General features: G+C 35.9%; 2 protein-coding genes across 2 annotated transcripts in view; one reads left to right on the forward strand and one right to left on the reverse strand.

Annotated features, from left to right (window-relative positions):
- The window catches only part of LOC108665111 (regulating synaptic membrane exocytosis protein 1), a 51,814-nt gene extending 50,055 nt beyond the window's left edge, over nucleotides 1–1,759 (forward strand). The window contains exon 23 of the mRNA XM_047880829.1: nucleotides 421–1,759. Coding sequence (XP_047736785.1) covers nucleotides 421–624 — 204 coding nt within the window. The 3' untranslated portion in view covers nucleotides 625–1,759. The remainder of the gene's footprint in view (nucleotides 1–420) is intronic.
- Nucleotides 1,760–5,892: 4,133 nt separating this feature from the next.
- Nucleotides 5,893–15,919, reverse strand: LOC108665114 (galactosylgalactosylxylosylprotein 3-beta-glucuronosyltransferase 3). The gene is made up of 7 exons (XM_018151836.2): nucleotides 14,867–15,919; nucleotides 14,403–14,533; nucleotides 10,199–10,394; nucleotides 9,653–9,789; nucleotides 9,284–9,451; nucleotides 8,440–8,550; nucleotides 5,893–6,840 (listed from the first exon to the last, which is right to left on the reverse strand). Exons 1-7 carry the CDS (start codon nucleotides 14,976–14,978, stop codon nucleotides 6,724–6,726), a joined length of 972 nt encoding a protein of 323 aa, XP_018007325.1. The 5' UTR covers nucleotides 14,979–15,919; the 3' UTR covers nucleotides 5,893–6,723.
- Nucleotides 15,920–15,971: the final 52 nt, after the last annotated feature.

The raw sequence follows: 15,971 nt of genomic DNA on the forward strand, positions 1-15,971 counted from the left end.
ATTTATTTAGAAAAAAATAATGAAATATTTCACCATCCATGACTACATTACTTTTTTACCTTCGTTTGTATATTCTTTACATCTCACAGTTACCCAATTTAAAACATTCATTTTAGGTTTGTTGAAACTAGTAACAATAATCTCGGAAATAAGCCATCATGTCATTTTACCTGCTGTGGCAAAAATTATTACTTGAGATATTACTGAGAATAATTTGTGAGATGTACTCAAAAATTAACTAAGTAATTTTTTCTAAATCTATTAATTTCTAACCGTGCTTGGAGAACGTAGAAGCAGAAAATCCTAGCATGTTTATGAAGTTGACTTCATTAATTGCATGTTTATATAAAATGAATTCTATAGCATATTTTATGATGAGGAATTACATGTTCTGTGAGGCGGACTTGACAATATTCTCAGGTGACGGTGTGGGGCGACTATGGCCGCATGGAGGGCAGAAAGATCTTCATGGGCGTTGCCCAAATCCTGCTCGATGATTTAGATCTTTCCAACATTGTTATCGGATGGTACAAGCTCTTCGGCACCTCTTCGCTTGTGTCTCTACCGACCTTCACTAGACGAGGTTCGGTGGTCAGTCTGGAGTCGTTCGAAGAGAGACCCTGAATGACCAAGCTTATTGACCAACGTGCCGAATTTCACAAGATGAAGCTCAATGGTGAGCGTTGACGCAGGCTTATTGGAATAAATTTTAAAATCGCCATTGTCTGCAGACCAACCGAGTTAGAAGACATCGTATTTGTTATGGTTATTGGATTTCGGTTATAAATGATAGTTAGAAGAGGTTAAAGCAAATTAACCTATACAAAAAGTTTCCTTGACTGAAAATACGAATGATTGTGGGATGCAGTTGTAAATGAATTACAAAATTATTCTTCGGTTGTCAGAATTTTCTTTCTTGAATTCAGGTTGGCATTTCCGAAAAAGAGTTGAAATGTTATATTGGCAAGTACACTTTTTTTCTTATGTATGCTTTACTGGCGCATGCAAAAGTGTTTCAGTCATGTGTTTAATAGATCTTTGAATCCGCAGCAAAGCTAGGATGTTACGACGTTGAATTCTTAGAGAGGAAATGGGAAACTTTGTTGGAAATTGCACGTTAATAAGAATCTTCGGACTCTTGATTAATAAAGATGATGTTTATTTTTCTTTGAGATATGATAGGAAAGCCTGGTCCAAATCAAGCTTAAGATTTCTATTCGAGGTGCCAAAAAACGAAGGTAAGAGTTATTTTACTTCCTATTGCGCTACCAACTCTGTATATCAACTTCAATTCAAATTCAAATACGACATGCACTTGGCAGATTAAGACTATTGTACTAGAATGAAGTCTTAGTTTCATCTCGAACTTACGAAAGTTTAACCTTTGAACATTGAACGGTTTCTCTTGGATTTCCAGCGGCTTTCTCTATGGTCGTCTTGACCCACGTTTGCGTGAAAATTTCGATAACTCCTATATACCAACTCACTTTTTCAAAAATTTCACATCAATTAACTGTTGGATTTTAATATCTCATTTATTTCTTCGTTGATGAGGTTCATTTCTCTCGCTATTTCCTGTTCATCATTTTTGATCATTTCAAACATGCAAAACCCTCAAGATTTCATTGAAGTTTAGAAAATTTGTTGATGTGGAATTGAACGCAGCGATGAAAAAAGCCGTTAGAGTTCAGGAACCATCTCTTGATTCGTATTTTAAATTTCAAATTAAGTGTCGTGAAGACACTTAATTTGAAATTGAATATTTTTGACACAACAAGCATTAAGGCAATGTTTATTTATTTAGCATACCTGCAAGGCAGTGTTCAATTCTATAAAAAGAGGGCAGTGTTCAATGCTCATGCTCCGTTCACCCTGTCAATGGCTTCTATGCACTGTTGAGGAGCGAGCCAATGTTACCGTTCTCTGCCTGTTTCCGTCTATCGCCAAATGCGCGTTATCAAACTGAAAATGACTTGTTGGTACCCACCATGATAATTCGTGGTGACTACTTGGTACCATCCCTCCCTTAGATAATACCTAGACACTTAGCTCTATAGGTACAAGGTACTTATTTCCGAAGATGGTGCCATAATCGATAGGTGATTGCTAGATGCATGGGCTGGTAACCATGTAAGAAAGAGATAAAATTATGAAAAGATTAGCAGTTTGTAGAGCTGAATTATGCTGCTAGGAGTACCTATCTATAGCTAGCAATGTGAACATTTTGCATGTTGCCGACGGTCCAGCTCACTTTGAAGGCTGATCCAACGCTAGAGTTTAGGTTTGAACTTTAGGCCGTAGGTTCTACATTTACCCTTTAATCGGAAAATTGTTATATTCCATTTTACAAAAAGTGATTGGGAAGAATTTTCAGAAGTTTTTCTAATATGAATGGCCGATGAAATGCTGATTACATATTGGCATTTATAAATAAAAAATAGCTTAGAGAAAGTGGAAGGAAATGTAAAGACATTTGAGAGTTGATAATAGTCCGGATATGGTAGACCTGATTTTATAGGGTTTACTGAAGCTTACTGAATGTCGATAGATGAGTCCATGCTGTGATGGTTTTCTAAAAAGATTTATTGCTAATGCTTAGAGCTGGTAAAATTGCCAATAAAGCCAAGCCTTAATTCCAATGAATGAATGGGTTTTATAGAATCCATAAAATTGAGACTGGCACCAGATTTTCATTTGTTTACTGTAATATTCAAGCATCATCTATTTTAATGAAATCCATTAATTTGTTGTGACTAAAAACTAAGTCTCCGAATGATTTCCGAATGTTAATGATTTCCGAATGTTAATCCATGCTTGGTTCCTAATATATTTCGCCCTTATCGCAGGCCTTACATTTCCGTATTTTGTATGCATACGAAGGATGAAGAAGCTCAAGGACTAGTAGCTGCGGTACTGACTCGTCAGAGTGCGTGCGATCAATGGCCCCGTCGGTGGCTTACCGGGAGAAATTGCGAGAATGTGCGCAAAATGAACTAGCGTGCTCCCGAGACAAACCATGTAGATTAACTCTCAGTTCTTTCACAAATATTCTTTAAGACGCAACTGTTTTATATGTGTAAAAAGATAGCCATTTTATATAAAGATATTCATACAATGCGCATATCTGAGTCTGTTTTTCTCGAGGAGGCATTAAGAAGGGGTTATCCTCTCTGATGTATGATCGCCAGTGATATGTTGCGTCGTTGCGGTCTTCAGGCAGAGATAAACTCAAACTAGTTTTGAAATATATAATTACGTATCCTGGTCCGCTTAAAGACGACGTCGTAGTTTTCAGTAAAAACGCTGAATTAGTGACACGCCTGACTTAGCTAAAAATGAACATTGGATCGAAGGAACGCGGATCCATATGAGCAATTTAAACTTCCAAATAATTTAAATTTAAATCAGGATAGTTTGCCATATTGCCAAATAAACTACGTAATTTTCAAACTATTTCTTTCACAATATTTGTACGCATGCCTTTGAATACTCCAAAGACAGGATCATCAAATTAATTCAGTGAATTATTATTGAATGAGCAAGACACCGAGTTCTCTCTATGCCTCCTCCGAGTGTATCATGTACATGATAGTCGTAGTAACGACCTAAGAGAAACTTATAGAGGTAATAGCTATACGGAATAATTTACCACTCCATAAGAGATGTGTTCTCATAAGCTGTACTTGTTGTCCCATGTAAATGGGCCAAATATATGGAAAATAAATTCAAAAATTTTAGGTTGAACCAAAAAAGTTTGGTGTCGGGTATCGTCAGCAATCAATATGTTGTTGCATGCCTGGGAAGCGACTCATCTACTTTAAATTTACTAAGCCTGAATATAGACCTCAATGTTATAAGGTAAAATTATTATAAATTTATTTAGTAATCTGATACTTGGTAATTAACTTATGCACTGAACACAGGCTTGCCTTCATAATTCGGTTCTAAGTAGGGATGAGGTGTGGTGCTCTCGAAGCTTCTACGTCGCAGTGGATGCTTTTTCAACACTTCATCTACGACAGTTTATGTGAAACTGCAGACCTATTCTAACATCATTAGAAGCAACTGAAGGTTGTTGATTTGTTTAATGCAGAATTTCGAAAGTTTTTATTTTTAAATAGTAACAGAAGCAAATTTTTTTATTTATCTGTTTTTTAAATATTATATCATAGCAAATTCGACAATTGGTCTTCTATTTTTTAATTATTCATTTAGTGATCAACTATGACGGAGTGATTAGTGAAGTACTGAGCAGATCACCAAACTGCGCAACATGTTTCTATAAATCTTCACATTTTATACTTACTGATATGGTGCTCATCATCTCAGTAGGTAACGCCGCCTTCATGCTCCACCGGTTGTTACATCTATAAAATTTATTCCTAGGTTGTTCATCAACATCATATTTTAAACTTGAAATGTAATTTTTGCGTTTTTTTTATATTGATATTTTAATTTGCATTTGGTTTATGTAGCAATTCACTTCGTAGCATCGCAATTTGCGTTCATCGGCTCCCTAGGTTTTGGGAGAGTGATAGCGTGTCGGTGACCGCGATCAGGTTTCAACAAGATTGTGATATTTTTCAAACGCCATTTTTGTGCCGTACAATACGAAAGACTTAAAGACGCTTTCGTCTTGAATTCACATTTAACCTAAATCACTTAATTCGATTCATTATTATTTAATGGTTAGAAATAAACGAATTAGCAAATTAACGTATTCCCAAGGTTTTTATAATCAGTTCTCAATAGTCTTCGGAGAACGCCGTATACTCTAATAACCTTCATCGGCTACTTGGGCAAAAGGGTCCACTAATGTGTAAGATTTTCTGAGAGAAGAGTTTACCCTCGAAAAGGTAAACGATGACTTCAATTGCAACGAAAGTAACTTAGAACTTCGTCGAAACTAGAACTCTTCGTCGTCCGGAAACGAAAGGTAGATTTACTAGTTTCTTTCTTATATGATTAAACGCTACGAGACTGCAAATTTCTTCTCTCCTAGATAACTTGTAATGATTAGTTGCTAGTTTTTGTGACCAGGTGGATTGCTGGGATCAATCTATAGCTCAGTTCCTCCCCCTCCCATTCACCTCAAAGAGGGCAGCAAGTTGCAAGCTACACTTCTATAAGCATGAGAAATTTTTGTTTTTCGTTGGTAACAATCTAATTTATTGCCAGAGCTATATACTTATTCTCTAGCAAAATTTTGTCCGTATATTTGAAATGGAAAATGTCAGAAAGAACTTTATTGTCACGCCATGCCCAAGACTTTTTTTATTTAGTAATATATTACAGGATAAAATTTGCTTATTATCAAACATTTAAGGCGTGTATTAGATTTATTCCTTAACGGAGCAAATGGAAAATGAATTACCCATGCCAATTAAGGTCATTTTTGTAATTTTCGGTGAATGATTTCAAAAGCTTCAATGATGTGTTCTGCAAATCAATAATTTAAAACGTACTTTTTTTCTCGATAATATGAATCGTCTTTTCTGGTGAAACATACATGGCAAGTATAAATTCATTTTAAACTTTCTCTCATAACTTGGAGTTTTGAACAACGGTTTCATTTTCCTCCATTAAACAGACTATTTGCAGCTACAAGCTGAAAATTTTATCCATTTGACAATAAATAATAAAAAAGCTTCGAATGTTACAAAAATTTCATTCATATTTTCTTCATTCAGACCGATGGATTATTTATTATGCTTTCATTTTGCTCCTGAAGATTCTTGCCGCCACTGCCAGCTCGGAGGACGTTCTTTATATATAGTGATTACGTAAAGATTTTGTTTGGCCCAATGAAATTTGTGGAAACAATTCATGATTTTTTGTCAAATATTTGTTATATTTTGGTTGAAAATTAATTGTCATCTATATTGCCTCAGTTGGTAATCTTTAACACTGATTAAAAAGTACTGTTGTTTGCAGTGTCCATATAGTTATTTATGACGATGATATAGACAATGAAATTACGTTGCAAAACGAAGATCATCGAACCAATTTAGCTGCCTGAGGGTTTTACTATATAACTTGTTCAGCTTTTATTGCATGGTAGAGTACAACGAAAATTCCAAATAATATCATGAATTAATTAAATACGTATAAGTTATTGTGACGCGACGAGTTGCTTAACACTTGACGAGGTGTGAAGTTACGACGACGTCTTCTCGTCGCCTTCTCATTGACGTGTGAACAAAGGATGTTTAATGGCTGCCTTTTATTGCCCTATTCAGTTTTGTCGTGCATGCAAATGGCAAATAAAAAAGAATTCGAGGAATACGTATGAAAAGTACAACTTTATTCTAACTTTAAAGTTGTCTGAGCGGATGAATATTTAAAATAATTCTAATGAACTTTTTGCGCATTAAAGGCAAAAGGACACAATTATGAGCACATATACATATAATACATACGAGTTTATGCTTACATTTATAATTATGAATTTTGCAATAGCATATGTAAATAATTTATCGAACACAGCTCCGTTATTCAAATACTGATGCAAACATTGACGCGTCCACTCAGAAGCCACTGTTTATGCTGCGTTCTTGATCTAAAATTTCAAATATGTTAAAAATTCATTGAAAATTTCAAATACGTTTATATTACGATTCAAGAAACGTCATTTTTTTAATTGTTGCATTTGAAAAATAAAATAATGATCGGGCAGATGAGCAGTACATGCACTCATCTTTCTTACTGCGTTTGAAGCACTTGTTAAAATATTAAACCATGTTTCAGCTCCTCCAAGTTAGATCCTATGTATTCTTCAGATTGAATTAGCCGTAGCTTATCTTTCCTCGCTCGGGCCTGCCGGGTCTTCCAAGCGTATACCTGCAAATATATAGTAGTGTTTTTTTATCATTAGTTTGCTTAAATCGCAAATTCACCAGAAATTTATAATCAAAGAAAACGCATATCAAATTCATCTTATCTTCATGAAAAAAAAATCATCATTTTGAAAATTCCTTAGAAATTCAAGTACAATTAGCAGTCCAAATATGCGTGAAAGGATTAAACCTGAGTAACGAGAAAACGACAAAAGAACATGAATAACCTACCAATTTAAAATTTCAAGAGGATAAGAACTGTAAGCGTTTAGGCAGCCTTTCCGTTTAGAATCGCTGCATATTTATAAACTGAAATCCTGTCTCAATAACGCATACAGTTCTCATCCTCTTGAAATTCTAAATCAATAGGTCTTATATTCCCTTAATTATCGTTTTCTCATCACTAGGTTCAAATCTTTTTCGTGTAGATTTGTATTTTCACGTTGATTTTACTTGTATTCTTTTGATGAAGAAGCTGGTCTCCAAAATGTTTGCATGAAGATATGGTGAATTTAATTGGCGTACTTTTTTGCTTCTACGTTCTTGGTTGAATAATATGCAATACACAGCAATCATGTTGATCATGATTGTTGATCTTGTTGATCATTGATAGTTGATCGTTTCTATAAGTGCAGACTTGGTAATCAAGAATGACATGCGTATTCGGAATAAATACTCATTTAGCGACAAAAAATTACAATTTCCATGTATTGAAAAGCTTATCTGTCAGTGGAAACACAAAATCATTCCATAAAATAAGGGTTTCAAATTTGTTTGATATTTCCACATTAAAAATGAATAATATTGATATTAGCCTTTGTGCAATAAACTCCAGAAAGCCATGATAGCAGCAAAGTTTTTTTACAAAATATTAAATATGCCTAATAAGCATGTTACCTTTCACACAAACCCTTTATATACGGCAAAAAAATAACTTCAGATTTTTCACCTTTCTATTCTAAATTTTATAAACCTATGTACCGTAAATAATGAAAACCCCGTACAAAGTCGCATTTAGCACAGAATTAACTCCCATTAAAGTATCGTTAAGGATTTTAAGAGAACTGGAAATATTTATTTATGAACAAATTTTGCGCAAACAAAATTAAAAGTCTCATTTTAATTTAACTAAAGTTAAAGAAAAAGAAGTTAAAAGTCATAAAGAAATAAAAGTCATAAAGAAGTTAAAAGTCATTTAACTTCTTTATTTTAAATTTAACTTCTTTGTTCATTTTCCAAATTCACTTACTTTAACATTAAACATAAAATTCGTTAATAATGTACTTGCACGAGAAATATCGTGGATACGCACCCTTTCACCTGTATATTTTCAACGCCACAAACAAAATAACAAAAACGCACAAGTACATCTTGTCAAATAGATCTATGATTGTCGCCAGTATTGTTCACAAGATTAAAAAGAATCCTGATTTTGCGAACCTGTTTCCCGTCTTGTTCTTTGACTTTGGACGGGATCAATCCCAATGTTGCAAGGTTGCCAAGTGGCTGAAAAGTTTAATCGATTCTAGAACGATAGGTTCCACGAGTTCAAGTAACCACGAAAAAATGCTACAATATCTCCGGAGAATTTTTCAAGACTCACCTCGTTGGTGCCATGCGGAGGGTTGAAGATTTCCAGGGATGCTGATTTGGTCAATTCGTGCAAAAACCTTGACGCTGGGCACGCAGATTCATAATGTAATCGAATACCGGTCTGAAAATTAAAAGAGAAATTATGATTTATTGATATAAGTAGAGGCTAAATTATTTGTTAGTGCAATTTTTTTACAAGTAAAATCTATATCCTCTCAGTTATCGAGTCCAAAATTATTTTTAAATGGATAATATCAATTGAAACGCTTTACCAGAAAATCATTAGATAAGAACCGGGTCTTTCTATTGTTCAGCAATTTTTACCCACTGCCGACAGCCACCAGTTCTGCTCAACGCAAGTAAATAGATGATCTAAACAAGCTTTGTAATAACTGTTTACTCCGCGCTGCTCTCGAGCTAGTATGCGGTAAGTCGTTCTTAAAACTGGGGGAGCAAAAAGCCCGGCGAGGCATGCAGGGCAACGGAGTAGTAATGAAACTCGGCATTTCTCTTCATTGAAATTTGCAACAAGCAATGTCCCAAGCTATTGAATGCAAGCCAACGCCCGAGTTCGGATAAATGGATCAATTCGTCATTGTTATGAAAATTCCAACTATAAAATCCACGATACCAAATTCCAACGATCTGACAAAAAAAAACATATAATAATTGACATTGTTGCCCATCATCACTTACTTCTCGTGACCTGCGATCGTCTCGGATCCTGCGAACGATTGACTGATCACTCGTCCAATATAGGTATTGTCCTACTCCTGCTTCCATTATCATAGTATTTTGTTAATCACCATTCATCAGCTGATTGTCTACCATAAACAACTACTGCCTTAAGTCACCTCACGAAGATGTCTGAGCGCTACAGCGATAGCTTCTAGCTGCACTGCTCGCGCGCACTCGGCCTGGAGGGGCTCGTCTCGTGTCAACCAGGCTTGCGGATGTGCCACGCTGCCGCTGCGGTCCAGTAGAGCCACGGGCCAGCTCGACACGGCGACCGTCCTTCGTACCTGCAGAATTTCGGACGTTTGCCTTTCAGGTAACAAACGTAACACACACTGGCCTAGAATGAGAACTTATATGTCGGGAGTTATTCCTCGATTACAGCATAAATATGAAGCGAGCGTATGGAAATTAAGGCTGATTTTACATTCATTTCATGAATATTCACATTTCCTTGCAAATATTACAGATTATAACTTCGCACCCACCCGATCAAAAAGATTAAAGTCAACAGTTGTTGTCTGACACAAGAACATTACAACAACTGACGGTGGGAGGTTGCTGCTAAGTAGCCAATCTAGCGCCATGCTCCAGCTTTCCAGGTACTGATGAGCCTCGGCTGATCCTAGAAGATGAACAGCATAAATACAGTGATATTGGAAGCTAATTCAAAACAAAATTACTTTAAACCGCTAGTTACTGTCCAAGTCAGACTATGAACACTATGGCTATATGGAGGAGGAGAACAATATTAAAAATCTTTTACTGACTTCCATTATTTTAAATCTAAACTTCGTGGTCTAGTCTCTAGTGGGAGCCTTTCGAGAAAATCGCCCAGGAGGCCCGTGTTAGATTCCCGGTATGGAATGATGACTTGCAGCCGCGGACACAATCATCAAGTATATTAATCCTTAGATCATGGAAAAACTCTGATGAGCATTCATTTCTTTGAAAATTCATGTATTTTTATTTTTGGTGACTTTCCGCGGTACTTTATGGGCTTTTCGACGAATAATTTTCACGCCAGAGCTCACCTCTTAGGAGGGTGTAGGGCAGAGCACTAAACTCCAGCATTCTGACGAGTGGCGGAGGAACTTCTCGGGACGTAAGTTGCAGCGCCTCGCCAGGTGGAAGACCAGGCAACTTATTTATTTTCCCCGTGATGACTATGATCCAGTGCAGACGATGTGTGAGTGACAGAGTCTGACTCAGCCGCATCAGCTCGGGAATCTGGACATGTCCCGTAATTGTAAGATTTGATAAATGGCAGGAATCAACCGAAATATTAATAATATATGTATATATCTTCTATATTATGTACTTAGCGCCATTGATTTGAGATAACGAAATGATCGCAATAAAATCCAAATGAGGAAAGGCAAGTTAAAACTCGATGGCTAGCCAATTTGTAGTAAAGTTTTTCAATAAACGCTGTTATTTCTCTATCCAAATACTTTCAGACTAAATTTATTTTGCAATCATTGGTCATCAATATTATTACATTTTCTTTACTAATCTATGTTATTTTTTTAACGGGAGCTCATATCTGTAAAACATACAATTATTTTAGTGACGAATGTATTCTACGTCATGTCTACTTCATTTTATGTGTTCAACGTGTATTCTACGTCAGATGTATACATGTATATTTTCTCATATGCATTCTTGAACAAACGGTCTTGTAAGGAAGGATTTTGTTGATTATCAGCGTTGGTTTAAGCTTAAGGGGACCGTCTACCCTAAAAATCGGAAATTTTTGCTTTTCCGTTTTCTTGACTCATTTTGTAGCTGCTGAAAAAGCGCGTCTAACGCAGTTTACCGCATGTCTGTGCGTGCTATAGTTTCTGCGTAAGACAATTTTAAAAATATATAAAATGAACATTTTTTAACAATATGTACAAAGATTTATTTGAATTAAATCTGTATATATAGATCATTACTTTCGTTAATTACTAAGTGTTTGCACTCGTTTGAAAGCTACAAACGAGACGCGTTCAACAAAGCTACTACCATTGCTGTACATGCAAAATTTTTTGTGTAATGCAGTCTTAAACTTTTATAAAATGAACATTTTATAACATTATTTACTAATAAATGGTATTTATATGTCATTATTTAGGTTAATTGCAAAGTGTTTGCACTCGTTTGAAAGCTACAAACAAGACGCGTTCAACAAAGTTACTACCATTGATGTACGTGCAATAGTTTTTGCTGAATGCAGTTGTAACGTTATGTAAAATGAATATTTCATATATATACTGTATTTATATATAAAAAGTCCAATTTATAGCTTATTATTCACATTAAATTTGACATAAATAGGTCTAAAGATGCGTGCTGGTACCTTGAATGCAAATAATTGGCAATGGGAAAGCTTGGGCTACAATATCAAGACTTTTTTGGGCATATTCTTCTGTTTTCAATTAATTTAACTTTATTTGGCTCCCCTGAACTATTTAAATTTTCGTTTTTTGTCTTTTTGAAAACCTATCTCCTCCTACAGTTTTCAAGCTACAGCAATGAGACATATACCATTCGATTCGTAAAGACACATCATTTTTTGGAATTTGTGTATGGTTCGTCTTATATATGGGGGAGAAGGGGGGGGGAGGGGGGAAAAAATGAGAAAAATGGGGAAAATGCGCATAAAAAAGACTATGGGGAAAATGAGAAAAGTGATGTTAGAGTCGATAGGTATGGTCTTTACGAATAGAATTGTGATAATCTTTCGTGCCGAGGTTTAATTAAAAAGCTTTACCCACATGAAAGTTTTATTATTAACTTAATGGTGAACTAGCTAAGAGCTCAGGAGCGGCAATAATTGGGACTGGCCTCTTCTCAGGTCGACTCCCTACAAGAAACAAAGTCTAGCATAAGTTTAATAACTTAAATAATTGCACCTTATCTAAAAATAGAAATGAATTCTTGGGATTTACACACAGAATATTCAACACTTGGAAACGCAGTAAAATTAAGTACACGCCACTAGAACATACCTCTGCAGATGCTGAACTACGCGGGCACATCCCTTCGTAACCCCTTCCGGTAAGTTGGCACCAAGTTCGCTATCTGCTACGGGATCGTCAACCCGCTCTAATCGCGTCAGATCGAACAATACGGTTTGCTCTTAGTCTTTATGCTGCTTTTAAGAAGATCGAACAAAATATTCTGATTTGACCCTACATATTCCTACAAGAATGATACGTGTCTCAATGTTGTAGGATGATATTTGTAGGAGGAGATAGATTTTCTAAAGTACCCGTTTTTAACCGTTTTCTATGAATTTCACGTTTTCTATCAATTTTTTCAAAAAATTCATACGAACAAAATGATATTTTTTTTACATTATACGTGTGTATGTGAAGTTTCACGATGATCGGATGATAACTAGAAGTTTTTACGGAGAGTAGACGGTCCCCTTAAGAAAATTTGTTGGACTTGAAGGATGCAAGATAAACAAAAAGTTCTATAGAATAGAATAGAAGTGTCGGCGTTGAAGAAAGAGGCCCATGGCCTGTTGCGTCTCAAAAATACTGATGGCTTATAGGACAATGACTTAAATAGCAATAAGTGAATATTAATTAACATTTATTCACATTTTCTAAGTTCACTAGTTGACTAGTTAACTGCTTGACTTGGAAATAAAATTGTCGTGAAGTTAATATATTGTTGGTTAATTAAATACATTGCGCCGGTATCGTTCACCCCGCCAGATTGGCCGCGCCATTAAAATATATTTAATTAATGTTCACTCCCATGCAGGAATTTGTTTTGGTTTTCAAGCTCTTGCATCCACTGAAGATTTCGAACGTTTCATAAAAATTTCAGATTGTAGCATTTCCATATTAAGAAATAATAGCGTAATGCTGTTTGGTTTGCTTTAAAGTCAGTCCTTCGTGATCCATTCATTAAAATAGGTAGATGGCTGATGGAGTAATAAATAATAATCTAATAATTCAAATTTAAATTCGCGTTTAGCTAGTTATCGGTGTTTTACTGTCATTTGTATCCCTACTGAATATACAGCAGTAAGAAAATTCATTTTAATATTTTGATATTAAATTGTTGATTTCTGTACTAAATTTTCAATTCACACGATAGTAGTAAATTATAATTCGACCAGGGAAATAGCGGACGTTCACTTTTCAACATAAATTCCAAGTGTATTAATACTCTTCTTCAGGGATATTCCAGCATTCATCTGAAACCCTTGTACAACTTTTAATTGGTTCCTACTTAACCCTCTACCGCATGACATCAGTAACCGGAAGCAATATTGTCACACTACTTACTGATACAATATTGTCGCACTACCTACTTTCCACCAAAAAGCATAAATGTACGTTGCTAGAGGGCGCCATATGACTTGCACTGATGGTTGCCGCCACGTAAGACAACTTTAAAATGTTAAAATGTCTCTGTTGCGTACAAACGTCCTCAGGTTGCTACACTCAATAGTTTACGTATAATTTGCCGCCACGTACGACAACTTTAAAATGTTCTCTGTTGCGTACAAACGTCCTCAGGTTGCTACACTCAATAGTTTACGTAAATTGTATGTTCGCGGAGAGTGACATCCGGCGGTAGAGGTCAAAATCTCAGAAACATTCAGTTTCTCTTTCATATTCACGTCTTGTTTTTTAGAATCACGAACACTTGACAGGAATGTTTGGTGACTGTATGTGAGAAGGTTTCAAGGTAGGATGTCAAACTTTTGCTTACCTAAAGTCACGTATAAGTGATTTAGTTTTGATAGAATGTATATTGCAGCATAATTTACACTTATACAAAAATCTGATAAAATTTCTTCATACACTGAGAAATGCCTAGTTCATTGTGAATTATTAAGTTTCAAGCTAAGGGAATGTAAATTGGGGAAGAAAGACGACCAGGAAATTGGGAAGATAAATAGATGCAGGGAGCAAAGTTATTTATTGGCATTCTCACTAATTGCCAAATTTCCTACCAAGCTTGCTCGATATCTTTGTAAGTGAACACCTCAACAGCTAGCCAATATTTTAATACCTATGATTTTTTAATTGACTACTCGCAGCGCTGGAAATTTTCTGATAGCGATATAAATAAGATAACTGTGTTCATATTAAATCGGCAGTCAAGTGAACCATGAGATAGTGGTATATCAAAAGTAATTAGGAGACCCACAATTATTACACATATATTTCAACTTGTATAAAGTTATCGCATGTAAATGGTTATTTATTAAACCGGACAAGTTACCGCGAAGAGCGAAGCATCGGTCGGCGTGATGACGTACAGCCATGGCAGAGAACTCGCTTGGTCTGCGGCCGCTCGCGCTGCTCGGCGCGCGTCCAGCTGCGCCACATCTTCTGCCGTTCTGTTGTGATGTTCTGCAACCACATTGTTGTATGTGATGGCTTGGATGTATATGTGATATGTGATTGGTATGTGATTGCTCGTCGCACTTCAATAAATACTATAATTTTACGAGGAAGGCAGGTTCTATAATACACAGGAAACTCTAGAACTGTTTATTATTATAAATTATTGTTGGAATTGGAAAGAAAAGCAGGGACAACATGAGTGTAATCAGAAAAAGTAGAAAAGAGTATAAAAGTAGGAGACAAAAATAATTTTCCGTGCTATGGTAGAGGAGGGGCTAAATCACTTCAATTTATAATTAGATTAATGCCGATCTCAAGGAACTTCTTCGAAAAACGTACCTCGTTTGTAAGAAGGATGAAGACATTCATGGATGATATATTTTAATAGAAGGATTAAAATAGCCAAGCCAAGTAATAAACGTAAACATCGTTTTCTAGATTTCCCTAACATGATATCAAGGAAAATACAGTCAGTGAGTTAAAATTCGTCCGAAACTTTTGTGAAGCATCTTCAAACGAGTTTATTTATAAATGTACGTCAGGTTCCACCAGAACTAAGGCTAAACTCTATTTCGACTGACAAGGTCAACTCCTGTAGGCACTCAAGAATTCAAATCTCCCTATTTTCTTTTCACTGTAAGGGGCAATTAATGGCCGGAAATCAACCTTATCGTTTTCACTTGCACTCAGAACCAACACGTCCAACTTCACCGGCCAGTTCCACCTCGATGCTGCTTGAGAAAGGCAAAAGCTCACTGTTGGCTTAGGAGTCCATTGTCCCGTGTACTTCAAGAATAAGCGAATATTCATTTTCATTATTCGTTAGATAATAGAAACTCATCAATTTCACACATACCATCAAGAAAATTTCAAGTTAAAGCTATAAACTATGTAATTATTCGTTAGATCGAGGTATGAACTAACATTAGGAATTATCGTTTATACAAAAAAAGGATGAACATGTCTCAACCGTTTTTGTTCGAATCCATCATGCCTATTCCTCACTAACATCTACACGATAGCACTCAATCACCGTCAGCTGAGTTAGTCTACATTAAGAAGAAAAAGTCGACCAAGAATACAACTTATGAAGCGGCCCACGCAATACACGGTCGGTCACTCAGCATCTGGGAACTGACTACGCGGCATCGGCACTTGTAGGGCTAGTCTAGGAGACACGTGACGTTATCAGCAGTCAGCGTTATCGCACTCGAGCCACGCAGAAGTGTAAATAACGCGCCATATTCCTTTATTTTTCAAGTGCATTTGGGCACATAAACACTTGGTGTTATACGGATAATTGAAATAAAAGAATATATTGAGGACTGGATGGAATTACTTTAATTATTCTGAGCTAAATTGCATGGGCAGCAGCGAAGTACATTCAACGACAAACAGCCGCCTCAAACAGAGGATAAACAGCTTCTGAAAAACAGGAAGGTGA

This window comes from Hyalella azteca, unplaced genomic scaffold (genome assembly GCF_000764305.2).
Source record: "Hyalella azteca isolate HAZT.00-mixed unplaced genomic scaffold, Hazt_2.0.2 contig6413, whole genome shotgun sequence".
NCBI lineage: Eukaryota > Metazoa > Arthropoda > Malacostraca > Amphipoda > Hyalellidae > Hyalella > Hyalella azteca.